Below are 12951 nucleotides of genomic sequence, written 5' to 3'. Positions count from 1 at the left end.
ACAATAGAACTAGCTGTGTAAGCTCGTGCTGTAAAAAGCCGGGACTCCTAGAAACTATTGAAATGGTCAGAAAAAAAAACTGAAATGCAGAGCTGGAGGTTTCATTCTGCAGACGTGCTCGTCCCCCCTTGTCTATTAGTGGCTAAGCGAGTTTCTCTCTCGTTTGTCTTTCCTCGGCGGTTTCACTTTGGCAATGAAGTCGCTTTCTTTCAGCTTCATGCTGTAGCCTTGTACTTTTTTCGTCTTCCGACTCGTTAACTTGGGGCCAGCTTGCCGGCTCTTTGAGCTTCAGGCTGTAGCCTTGCTCTTCCAGGCCAGACAGACAGACAGACTTCCACGCGTAGACGTTTATATTTGAGATGGGCAGGTGGTATTAGAAAATGGATGGAAGGAATCCTAATTTACAGCAAATGTTACACTAGACTGCAGACAATTATCTCAAATGGATGTTAATATCAGGGAGGCATGGTGCTGAAGTGGTAGTAATGTTACTGTAAGGAGAATGGGGTTTATGTCCTGGGTGCTCCCAGTGTGGAGTTTGCATGTTCTCTCTGTGTTATCGTGGGTTTTTTCTGAGTCCTCCAGTTTCCTCCCACAGTCCAAAGACAGGCATATTAGGTGAACTGGTGATGTTAAGTTGGCTCTAGTGTGTGCAACCGTACTGTTGTGGACTGGTGCCCTGTCCTGGGATTGTTTCTCCCTTCTGCCAGGTGCTTGCTGGGATATGAGCAGGATAAGCAGGTTTCAAAATGGATAGATGGATATTAACAGCAATTGTAAGGTGACAATTTGGCTCAAATAGTGTCATTGAAGGAAACGCAACCAATGAAAATATCTTATGCCACAAACTCTCAGGATGTTTCAGGGATGTAAGCCACAAACTCCAGGAAAGCCTTCTAGTAGTCTCAAGGGAGCAGCCAAAGGGTACCAAACCAATAGAGAAGATAGGACCATGAAGAGAAAGAGATTTGTGGCCTTCACCCCAAATGAATGCTTTTCTTAAATGTAACAGTTACTGCCAGCTAGCAGTCGTGCTGACGGAGGCCTCACTGAACCTCACAGTGAACACCTCCAGCTCTGTTAGGCTATGTGGATGAGGGCACCAATGTTGTAGATTCACCCATTTAGGTGGTCGTGGAATTGAGAGGTCCCCACACAAAATCTCTTGTCTGTCTATGCAGAGAAACAGAAGAGCTCTCCTCGCCTACCTCCACCGAGACCCAGCTGAAGCCAGCGCCATGGTCTCTCTCTGCATCTTCCTGCTCTCCTTCCCTGGTGAGTAACACATTGTTATGTTTAGAGATTGGACTTGTCTGCAGTGTTTGGAAGATGTTTTTTCATGCTGGGCTTTCTTTACGCTGGGTCTGAGTTTGATCATTTCATCTTCAGGTGTCTTAGTGCAAATGGCCGTGGCTTACTGCATAGTTACTGATACATTTCAACCAGGGTTTGTTCCCAGACTTATGTTTATTTTCTTTTTATTATTATTTCTGTTATTTTTGAATAATTATTTTTCATGTGTTTATTGTTGTTAGTTAAGATTGTTTTATTTATTCAATATGTACATTTCATTTTCATCTCATTTCTGAAACCACTTTTCTTCATGAGGGTCACAGTCATGTAAGCTGAACCCAGTCTTCCCTGTCTCCAGGTGCACACATTTTCTAGCTCTGCCAGACCAGAGATGTAATCCCTCCAGCATGTCCTGGGTCTGCTGCTGGGTCTCTGCCCAGTGGGACCTGCCTGGAGCAACTGTGGGTGGGAGCCTTCCAGCACAGTTTCATTATGCCAAGCTCAGACAACCTCAGTTGGCTCTACCTGATCCAGAGGAACAGCAACTCTACGCTGAGACCCTCCAAAATTGCAGAACTGGCACTTCTATTTGCTGTCTCAATTCCCCAGGTCACAGGTGTCGAACTCCAGGCCTGGAGGGCCGCAGTGGCTGCAGGTTTTCATTGTTACCCTTTTCCTAATCAGTGGCCAGTTTTCAATACTAATTAACTCCTTTTCCATCCATCTGTCCATTATCCAACCCGCTATATACTAGCTACAGGGTCACAGGGGTCTGCTGGAGCCAATCCCAGCCAACACAGGGCGCAAGGCAGGAAACAAACCCCGGGCAGGGTGCCAGCCCAACTGCAGTAACTCCTTTTCCCTTCATTTTAATATCCCTGTTTTTAAGGATTCGGTCCTCTGAATTAAATATTTTCATAATTAAATGTTAACCAAACAGAAATGAGACATGAAACGAGCTGACAGATGAACAGCTAAACAGGGGCTTCAAACTCCATTCAATTTCACTCCAACCAGTTTCTTAATGAGAAGGCAATTTTTGCTGTTAATTAAACCCATTATTTAATTCCACAGCCTGTTTTTGCTCTCGTTCTGCCCCAACAGGCATTTCCAAAACTGTTGATTTTTCTCTTTTTTGTAAGAACAACGTCAAAATGTTTTGGTGACTTGAGAGTTCAACTTTACTGAGACCTTCACCCTTCTTTATTTCCACATATTGTGTGATGGGTGCAGGTTAGCTGGTCGTGTGGCAGCTCGTTTTGTGTCTCATTATTGTTTGGCTGCTACATAAGGAAAAAGAAACAAAGGGCCCTGAGTCAAGTTCATTAAAATTAAGGCAAGGGTTAGAATGAAAACCTGCAGCCACTGCGGCCCTCCAGGACTGGAGTTCGACACCCCTGCCCTAGGTGATGAGGGGATGTGGGGCGGCACGGTGGCGCAGTGGTAGCGCTGCTGCCTCGCAGTTAGGAGAACTGGGTTAGCTTCCCAGGTCCTGCCTGCATGGAGTTTGCATGTTCTCCCCCGTGTCTCCGTGGGTTTCCTCCCACAGTCCAAAGACAGTCAGGTTAGGTGCATTGGCGATCCTAAATTGTCCCTAGTGTGTGCTTGGTGTATGGGTGGATGTGTGTGTGCGCCCTGCCCGGGGTTTGTTCCTGCCTTGCTCCCTGTGCTGGCTGGGATTGGATCCAACAGACCCCCGTGACCCTGTAGTTAGGATATAGTGGGTTGGACAATGAATGGATGGGTGGATGACAGGATGTAGATTGACCAGTAAAATGTGAAATTTTATCTTTAGACTCAACTCCTGCTTCATCACCATGGACAGGTGCAGCACCCACAGAACAGCTGGCACCACTCTAACCCAATACAATTTAATCCACTTGTGCATTTTTGTTTGCCTATGTACTTTGTGTTCTGTGGGTGGAACCCTAAGAGGCTGGGCCAACGTGACATCACAGTTAAAGAACCTCCCTCCACCTGTATAATTCATCTTAGGAAGCAAGTCTCACAGAGGTTCATTGATTTTCTGGTTTTGTGAATTTTTGCTTTCTCTTTGAATCTTGCCACATTGCCTTGTTAGCCTTCAGTTGTCTTTTTAGAAAAAAATCCCTTTTTGCCTATTATATGACAGTTCACTTGGCGACTAGGATAGGGTTTAATGTGGATGGGTGGACTGTAGTGGCCATGCTATGCAGAAAAAGTTGGGGCTGCCACAGGGAGAGATCAGCTGACGTCACCATGAAAAGCTCCACTCACTGCATTCACTAGTGTATTGCTGCGTTTCAAAGATTTGCATTGTGGTGTATTGCAAACCCGGAGCATCTGGCTCAGAAGCGATTTCCTTGTAGTGTGAACTAAAAGAGTAACTTCATTAGTGAGCCGTGCAGAGGCCATACTTGAATACTATGAGCGGAGCACTTTCTCGTGAGGTCACCTGATCTCTCTCTGTGTCATCTCCCAACTTTTCTGCACCGGCGTCACCACTACACTTTTGTTATTCTTTGTTGGATTTTCTGATTATTTTACATTTGCTTTTATTTATTTTACATTCATATTTTATTTTAAATTAACATTTATTTAGAAATAGTAATGTTTTTTCTCCATTTTTTTCATAAAGTGATATAGGTTTTGAGATATGTTACTGTAATGTATGTAAGTTCTAATAATAATAATAATGCATTTTTATAATTTATATTCTCTATTTATTGAACTTAGGGGCGGGTTTTCCCAATGCTACAGCTGTAGTCCCGCCCCATTGCTGTTTAATAACCGACATTCTAAGTAATGGCTGTCTTGACTTTGTGGTTATTCCTTTCTTTTTTGGCTCTTCTTTAGATTTTAAATTTTGCTTACTGCAAGTGCTTTTTTGATTATTCTTTGGTTAATGGGCTTTATTTTTTAATATTAATTTCTGGATTATGGATTAAATTTGTTTGATTTCAGATTTGTCTTTTGGGTATACTGTTTTTTTTTTTTACTTCTCTGCCATTGCTTTAGTTCATACTTTTTAAATTTTGTTAATAAATATATACATGAAAAGGAACACTGCTTTTGTTATTTTGAGCCATAGGCTTTACTATTCCTCTCAGGAAGCTCTGAGATTTTCAAACTTTAAAAGCCTTAGCCTCCTTGGGGTCTAGATAACGTGTACCCATTATAAGGACACTATGATTAGGAGCCTCTTTGGTACTCCCAGCAAGTGTTTAATTTCTACAAGATGATCCTTGATAACCTATGGTCAGAAATTGCACCTGAAAGCTATAGGAGAGAAGTGCTTCTTAAGATCTGCTTCTCAAATCCTGCTTCTGACTCACTAAGGGATTCCCAGGTGACCCCTGGAAGGCAACAATGGCAAAAGATCCACATGAGAACTTCTTGCAAGTCGTTGATGAGGCTTGGGTGAGGATTTCATCCATGGCTTGCTAGATAGAATCATGTAGAGAAAAACTCTGACTAGCCTTGATCTGCCATGTGCATAGACTGGAGGCATTCACTGTTATACTGTAGTGTACTTATATATAAAGGAGATAAACATTGTCCACTAGATTGTAGAATACTGTAAGGTAATAAAGCTTCATACTTCACGTGTGAGTTCCAAACAACAGTGTGTGAACACTCCACTCCAGAAGGTGGCAGTAGATTTAGTTTACATTTGTCACAGTTTATGCCAACTGCCAAGTTTAATTAATGAGAACAACAGCGACAATGGTAGAACTGAACACAGAGGAAGAGAAAGAAGAAATGGCAATGATTTTTGATGCTCTTCAGCAAGTCTGTCATCAAAGGACCTAATGACAACACACTTGAGACTGAGTGTATTTAGCAGGACCCCATAACTCTGCCACTTAATTAATGTGAACAATCATTAGCAGAACTGGCAGCAAGTCCACATAGGAGGGCTGAACGGCGCACAGTTTTCCTTCCTGTTTTGTCATTTTGCTCATTCAAGCCAATGGTGTCTCATGCAAACGTATTGAAGATGATGTGCTGGAGAAGTCAATTAAAACCTCAATGAAGGTATCTTGGTGGTGTTTCATAATTTCCACTAGGGCTTTTCTATGGTGTCTGGCCAAGGGCTTCCAGTGGTCTTTTCTAAATGTCTAGGTGGTAGGTCTCCTGTGCACTTTTTTTGTTTGGATGAAGAGCAACTGAGGTATGTATTTGGATGTCCAGGTGGGCTCCTCTTGTGACATATTAATATTTTCCATCCAGTGTCCTCTTTTGATGCATTTATAATATCCAGCTGGGAGACTCCTGTGGCATTTTAAGAATGTCCAGATGGAGATATCTTGTGGCTTTAGTACAGGACCACGAAGACCCCAGGACTTCTAATTCAGTTCCATCCTCTGCTCACTGTGTGTTACTTGGCAGGCCATTTGACCTGTCTGGGCTCCATTTGTGGAATATCAATGTAAAAATAACCTATGATGTCAGACATTTCTAGTTGCTCTTCATGTCATATTTACACCAACAAGACCATGTCTGTGTGTCTTCTCTGTACATTTTGGGCAATGGAAAGTAAATTCTACTGAGATTTGACTCTGGTGATAATAATTAAAACCTGATTTTCATTTTTTCCACCCTTTCTTCATAGCCCTGATCATAGCTCAGCAATATGGAGTGGGTGATGAATTCTATAGCACCCTGAATGGCTACGGACAGTTTGGAGGTGGGTATTCATCTTAGTGTGTTTCTGGTTGTGAGTTGACAATGTAGGGTAGAAAGTGATCAGGCTGGGTTGATTTCCATTAACTTCTGTGTGGTGTGGTGGGTTCATCTTAGGTCCTTTTCAAATTGTGCTGATTTTTCAACTGTTTGATGAGATTTCTCATTAGCTCTCAAGAAATTCTGCTTATTCACTTTGCTCATCCATTTTGTTTTCATAGGTGAAGACGAATACAGTCCAGAGCCTGATTATCAAGGTAATGTGAAATTGACATTTGAACTTAAAGATACAGAGTTGCGATTGTCACTATAAGATGGAGGGCTGTGGGCCAAAATGTGTGTGTGAGTGCTGTGAATTAAACCCAAAAACGAGAGAAAAACCATCAGAATCCCTGGCCACACAACACTTCAATTTATTAAGATTTTAAGAGAAATGAAACTAAACAATAATTCAAAATGAAAAAATTAAAGAATCTAAATTCGAAAATAATAAATCAAAATGAAAATTGAAGCAATTCAAAACCAGAAATTGGTAACAGTCCAAATGTGAAGATCTATGGGTATATTCACACTAGGCCCGTTTGTTGTGTACCGTGCCAAAGTGTGATTGTCGCCCCCTCCCTACTCCCCCGCTGGCCTGCACTCACACTGCGCGTTAAGTCTTCTGGGCCCGGGCACACTTTCGTCATGACCATGCGACTTCGTGTTAAGCCAAAACAAGATCAGAACACGGAGTGATAGCATGCATGTCAAAATGATTTTCCTTATTTTGTGGTTGTTTTGGAGTTGTGTAGGGCAGCATAATGTTCTACCTTCTTACAAATTTATTGAGTGTGCAGTGTAGAGTTTTATTTTTAATCAAGCTGCATGTACGAGAAGATGTTTACCTTGAAAAATGATGTTAAGGGAGGAATTTGCAGCTTTTCTTCACAACTACAATCCACGTTCGTATGTAAGGTGAGAATAAAAACTTGTTTTTAACTCAAAATATATTGAATGAAATGAGAATTGCACTGTCTGACTTGTCGTATCATTTTATGTCATTTCTGTTTTCCGTGCTTGGGCACATTTAGCAATCACACTATTCCTGAATGCTACTGAACCGTGCTCGGGCCCAACTCTTTCAAGCAGGCCGGGGCACAGTATGGTTGGCTCAGCATGGAGAGATCCCACTATTCAAATGAACTAGACTTTGCGGGGTTACTGTCCATGTGGACAGACATACTCAGGCATGGAATGCGTGAATACACCCTTAAATTACAAGCTGGAATTCCAAGAAAAGGAAGAAAAGCTGAAATCAAATGATCAAAAGACCACTAAATTCATAACAGGGATAAAAACACAGAAAGGGGGCAGAGAAGACTCTTAGAGAAAACTGAAATCAACACACTCAGTCAGTAGCCGCCGGGGGCTTAAAGGTACTGAAGCCAAGGACGATTAGAGCAATGAGGACCGGGACCTAAGTACAGTTTTCATCCACGAACGAAACAATAGAAAATCACACAATAAAGGGATTAAGGGGGAATTAACAAAACTAATAATCAAATAAATGATTAAACATTAAAAAACAATTAACAGAAGCAGTTATGATGTATCCACTAATATGCCTATGCTCAGTGTAAACAAAAGGCAATGTCATATGTGTTTTTGGCCATTTTAGTGTGGACAGAGATACATTAGTAAATGATCTGAAAACACATTGAGTGATGGAAGAGATTGTTTTTGTTCAAAAATGCTGTAGTAGTTTGCACATAATAATAGTTTGACAAGACAGTGGAATAAGCCTCCACTTAATAAGCTCAAAAAGAGGCGGCGTCTTCCAAAAACCCACACAGAAGGCCAGACCAACCCCATTTCTGGTTTGGGCCCCAGGAACAGGCCTCACCCTAGGCAGCCTAACTCCAAACTTAACAGGCAGGCTTTCCAGCCTGCACAAGCCTAAAATTGAGCTTAGCGTTATTAAACTGAAATTGATTTTTGTAATTGGAAACAGGGAAAACTGTAAATTGTCAGACTCATAAATCAAAGCAAAGTTTTTTTTTTTAATATTTTATGATTTATTATGAATATTTTATAGGATTGCAAAAATTAAGACAGCAGCAAAATACGAAAGAAAGTAAGAAACCTTAAAGCAAACAAAAATAAATAATCACTAAACTAAGACAGTACCTTTTAAACAAGAGCCAGGGTCAAAAATCCAGGAAATCTAAAAACCAAAAAAGATGAGCAAACAAGAAAACATGAGTGCTGAAGCTGCTGTGAGAATTGCACCTTCTTCATTTATCCTGCTGGAGCAGCTGCCTAAATCAGGTGGCCCCTCCTCCTTGGGGTTCAACATTCAGGAGACAGGTCAGATGACATAAATGAATACATATAATGTTAACATAGTACAGAGAGAGAGCGAGAGAGAGTTTAGGAGCCCACGCTGATACAGCGCATTGCCGCACCCACCACATGACGAACCAACTCAGGATCCCAGATTAGGACCAGAGTGCAGCCATACAACGGGTGGCACCTCAGCCCCACACTAGTTCAGATGGAGTGGAACCAGTGTGAGGCCAGGATTATAAATTAATTAACAAAATATCAATAAAATTATAATATTACATAAATATAACAAAGACAGAGCAAGACCAAAAACCAAATGAAAAACAAATATTTAAATGATAGCTAAAAGATTAAATCAACTTGAGCCAGGTCAACAACTCTGCCTGTACCGTGCCAAAGACAAGATTTAGTCAGCTGTGTGCATCATGTGCTGCTTGTAGGGCACTTCATGTCATGGCTGTCTTTGAAGGAGCCAGACTGGCATTATCTCAAAACCACCAGCTCACTGTTTAGTTTCTTTTTTCTTTCCTAATGTTTTTGGACAGAGCAATTCCATGCTACCGAGTTGCAAGAAACCCTTAAACACGCTGAGCAGAGCCAGGTCCGCGCGGAGGAGCAACAGCAGCAACAGGAGACGGTCTTTCCAGTGGAAGGTCAGTTTGATGTTTTCCTTTTCTAAGACTTTTTGAAGTTTTTGGTAGCACTAATGTGTGTAAGTTTATACACTACTGTACTGGCCAAAAGTTTTAGAACACCTTAATTTTTCCAGTTTTTCTTCAAATGTAATCAGTTGAAATGCTATGAATGACCTAAAATGGCAAAAGGGTAAGCAGTAAATTGCCAGAGGTTTAAATTTAAAGTATAGCAAATTTAGGTTAGCAAAAACTGAAAAAAGTATATTTCAGAATATTACAAATGGGCCTTTTTCAGGCAATTAAATAAATGAAGCCCAGCAAATTGAAGCAAGCAATTTGTACAGGTGTCCCAACTTCTGTTGATTACTTAAAAGCCCTCTGTCTGTCTTAAAACAGAGTTGGGTCAGTCTGTGTTACTGCACCCTCTGAAGTCCTACTTGAACAATATTCCAGTAATAATGGCAAGAAAACAACAATTAACAAATTAAATGAGACAGAGCATTGCTACCCTTAGAAGTGTAGGGCTTTCATTTACAGAAATTGCCAAAAAAAATCAAAGTGTCTGTGAATCCAGCGGTGTGTCCTACACAATCCAAAGGCAATTGGAAACTAGAAAAACTCTGATAGGACGAGATCTGACCGAGTCAGAGTCACAAGCCAATCAGATGACATGTTTCTGAGGGTCACCAGCTGGTATGATCACAGGCGCCTCACAGCACAACAACTTCAAGCACAGCTTAACAGTGCAGGTCGACAAAAGGAAATGTCAGCGTCTACTGTGAAGAGGTGACTTGCAGGTTTGACAGGGCGAGCGTCAGGAAGAAAGTCATTCTGTAAAGGACACGATATGGCCTGGAAATACCAGCTGTGGACTACAGCAGACTGGAGAAAAATCTTATGGACCATGTGGTATAGCGGGTCCGCGGCTTGAAAAAAATAAGTGCCAAGCTTTAAATCCATAGAGCCGTGTTGCTCTCCATGGGTACGATTGCACAACCGCGGGGAGTTAATGAGGTAATTGGAGTGAGTCACACCTGCACGTGTAGGTGCGATCATTCTCAATTGCTTCATTGGCTTTCTGCATCGTGTGATTAAGGCGCTGCGCCCACGGAGACGTTGGGTGTATATATACAGGCCGGCACAAAGGAAAGGGGATAGATGGATGGATTGAGAAATCTGGATGGACAGAGGAAAAGAAGAAAGCAGGAGGTTAAAGGGCATGAATGGTAGTTTTGAAGTTGCGATCTGGCCACCTGGAAGGAGGAAATAGCACAAGCTGGGGCCCCGCGCAGGAGTGTTAGTTGGTTGTGCCCTAGAGGCTAGTTCGTTCCACCGAATGTTTGGGTGGAATGGGGAGAGCAAGGCAGGTGTCCTCCTGATGGATATGAGTAGCGACTATGAGAGCGCGAAGGAAGAAGGGAGGAGTGCCGACCTCGGACGGTCTGACTGTGATGCCGGTAGGCAGCCAAGAAGGAGGTTGGCCGAAAGGATCTTGTGGCTGTTGGGTCTCTGCCGGCTACTCGAGAAATGGGAATGGGTGAGCCGGGGAGAATGATGAGATGGAGATGTGCTGAGATCAGGAGGAGAGAGACTGCATTTTAACTTCTGATTTTAACCTTGGATTTTTAAGAATCATTTATTTATTGATTTATCCCGACTGTTTGGACACAGCTGTTTGTTTGTAATAAAAGCACTTTGGCACTTTTTGGAAATATCCCCTGGCTTCATTTGAGAATTGTCCTCATATGACAGCTCATCTCGGTGACATTACCGACGGTATTGGGTTCAAGAGCTCCCAGAAGTCGGAACCCGCATTGTCACAGACCATCCATCCATCCATATTACAACCCGCTTCCTAACTATGGGGTCATGGGGGTCTGCTGGAGCCAATCCCAGCCAACACAGGGCACAAGGCAGGAAACAAACCCTGGGCAGGGCGCCAGCCCACCGCAGCCGTCACAGACCAGTGAATCCAAATTTAAAATCTTCGGTTCATCACTCTGGGTGTTTGTACACCGTCAAGTTGGTGAAAGAATGGTCCCTCAGTGTGCGACACTAACTGTCAACCACGGTGGAGGAAGAGTGATGGTCTGAGGTTCTTCTGATGGAGGCAGAGTTGGTGACTGGCACAAAGTGACTGGCATTCTGAATCAAAAGAGTTACCACAGTTTGTTATATCAGCAAAAGGTGCAGGCTACTTTAATTAGTCAAAAATTTGAATAAAGGTTTGTACACTTAATGATTCTTTGACTTATTTTTTTTATTTGCTATTCTTTATTTGCTCTATGCTTCGATTTCATGAAACATTAAGACACTGAACTGCATGCATTTGCATAAATAGTGAAAAAACTGAGGCGTTCTAAAACCAGTTGTGCACTGGGGGAGTAGGAGAGGGGGCCAAAAATTCCCATAATCTGTCAATAACACAGGAGTAAGGTGTAGATCTCGAATTTGCCTCTGGACATTGTATGCCTCAAATCTGGTTAATCAGTCCACAAAGTGGCATCGTGTTGAGTTGTTTGAGTGCGTATTTGTAGCATTTATTCTACAATTGTGTGCGTCACTTGGGCGATTTAAATTTTTTTCTTCAAGCCTCCATGGCTGGATTCAAGAGAGAATGGACAAACTCGCTCATAAAAGAGTTTGTTCCCTGTTAATCAGAGACTTTACATTGAACAAGTGAGGCAATGATGGAAAAGCATCCAGAAAAAATGTCTGCAGAAATGACGTATCCAAAACTCGGTTTTACATCACGACAGCACACATGCACATACCACATTGTCGAAGAGTTTTTGCTTTGCACACTCTGTATTCTCCAGATCTTGCTCCCTGTTAATTAAATTAAAAAAATAAAAATTGAGACTGAAAGGAAGAAGATTTGCTGTTGTGGAAAGAATACTGGAAATTCTGCAGGTTTGAGACACGGTAACAAAAAGTGAGTACGGGCAATATTAACAGGAATGGGAGAAACTCTGGAACAAGTGGATTGCATCTCAAGGAGAGGATTTTGTTTTATAATAAAGCTCTTTTTTAACAGCTCTGGCAATTGCTGCCTCACTCCCTTGTGTATATATACATATACATTTTATGTATGTTAATATAGTATATTTAATCCAAAAATTAATGAGTGTAAGCCTCTAAAAAGGTAAGCGGACTTACCTGAAATGGAATTCACGTGTCTGCCATGTATTGATTCCAGCACCTGCTGAGCTCGCTGCTCCTAATTCATGTTTGGCTCTTTTTAGTGGTGACGATCTCATGATAAACTGAGGTTTTGTGTTTCAACCCTATGGCTTTTCTGTTTGATTTAACTCCATAAGCCCTCCTTAGTATGGGTGGCTTTAACTTTTCTCATCATGAATGAAATCAAAAATGATGTCCTACTGCCCATGAACCCTGCTTCTCCTCACGACTCATGCCTTCCTCAGGAAAACCTGCAGTCAACACATCACCTGCTCCTCCTACCCTTGAAAGTGAAATCGCCACTTGAGAAGTCCTTTGACCGCCTTCCCTAAACATTTTGTACCCGGCTCCTCTACGTAAAGGGCTGTTGTGAAAAGCAGCTGAGGACTGTTTGGCCTTGTGATTGTTTCATTTGAAGTAACTTTTTTCTCTTTTTAATTCTCTTCTTTTCATGTCCTTCAGATGACCATACAACAGAACCTACTGAGCCAGGACCTTTGGGTAAGTGGCCTTGATGTGTTCACAGAAATAAAACAAGCGGAGGGTGGGTTGCAATGGTATCCACTACTGCAGACTGGGTGTTTGCAGGAGAAAATCAGGGATTTCGTTGTTTTCATTTCTCCAACATATTGTAAGCTTCACACACTGCTTCCCTTCACCCTTACTTGGTCTATCCCAGAATATCACAAATGTGTTTAAGTTAAAAAAAATGTTTTGATATTGACTTTCCAGTGGTCGAAGTGGGGACAAAAAACAAGACATACTGAACTGTCAGCTCTGGTTAGTCCATACTTGTGTGTGTGTATAAATTTTATATATATATATATATATATATATATATATATAT

General features: G+C 41.8%; 1 protein-coding gene across 1 annotated transcript in view; it reads left to right on the top strand.

Moving 5' to 3' along the window:
- Nucleotides 1-12951, top strand: part of mfap2 (microfibril associated protein 2) — a 49706-nt gene that overhangs the window by 29505 nt on the left and 7250 nt on the right. Inside the window, exons 2-6 of the mRNA XM_039755449.1 lie at nucleotides 1182-1275; nucleotides 5888-5962; nucleotides 6180-6215; nucleotides 8832-8939; nucleotides 12567-12605. Coding sequence (XP_039611383.1) covers nucleotides 1239-1275; nucleotides 5888-5962; nucleotides 6180-6215; nucleotides 8832-8939; nucleotides 12567-12605 — 295 coding nt within the window. The 5' untranslated portion in view covers nucleotides 1182-1238. The remainder of the gene's footprint in view (nucleotides 1-1181; nucleotides 1276-5887; nucleotides 5963-6179; nucleotides 6216-8831; nucleotides 8940-12566; nucleotides 12606-12951) is intronic.

This window comes from Polypterus senegalus, chromosome 6 (genome assembly GCF_016835505.1).
Source record: "Polypterus senegalus isolate Bchr_013 chromosome 6, ASM1683550v1, whole genome shotgun sequence".
NCBI classification, from domain to species: Eukaryota; Metazoa; Chordata; class Cladistia; order Polypteriformes; family Polypteridae; genus Polypterus; species Polypterus senegalus.
The sequence above is the reverse complement of the archived record's forward strand: the minus strand, read 5'-3'. Positions and strand labels throughout refer to the sequence as shown.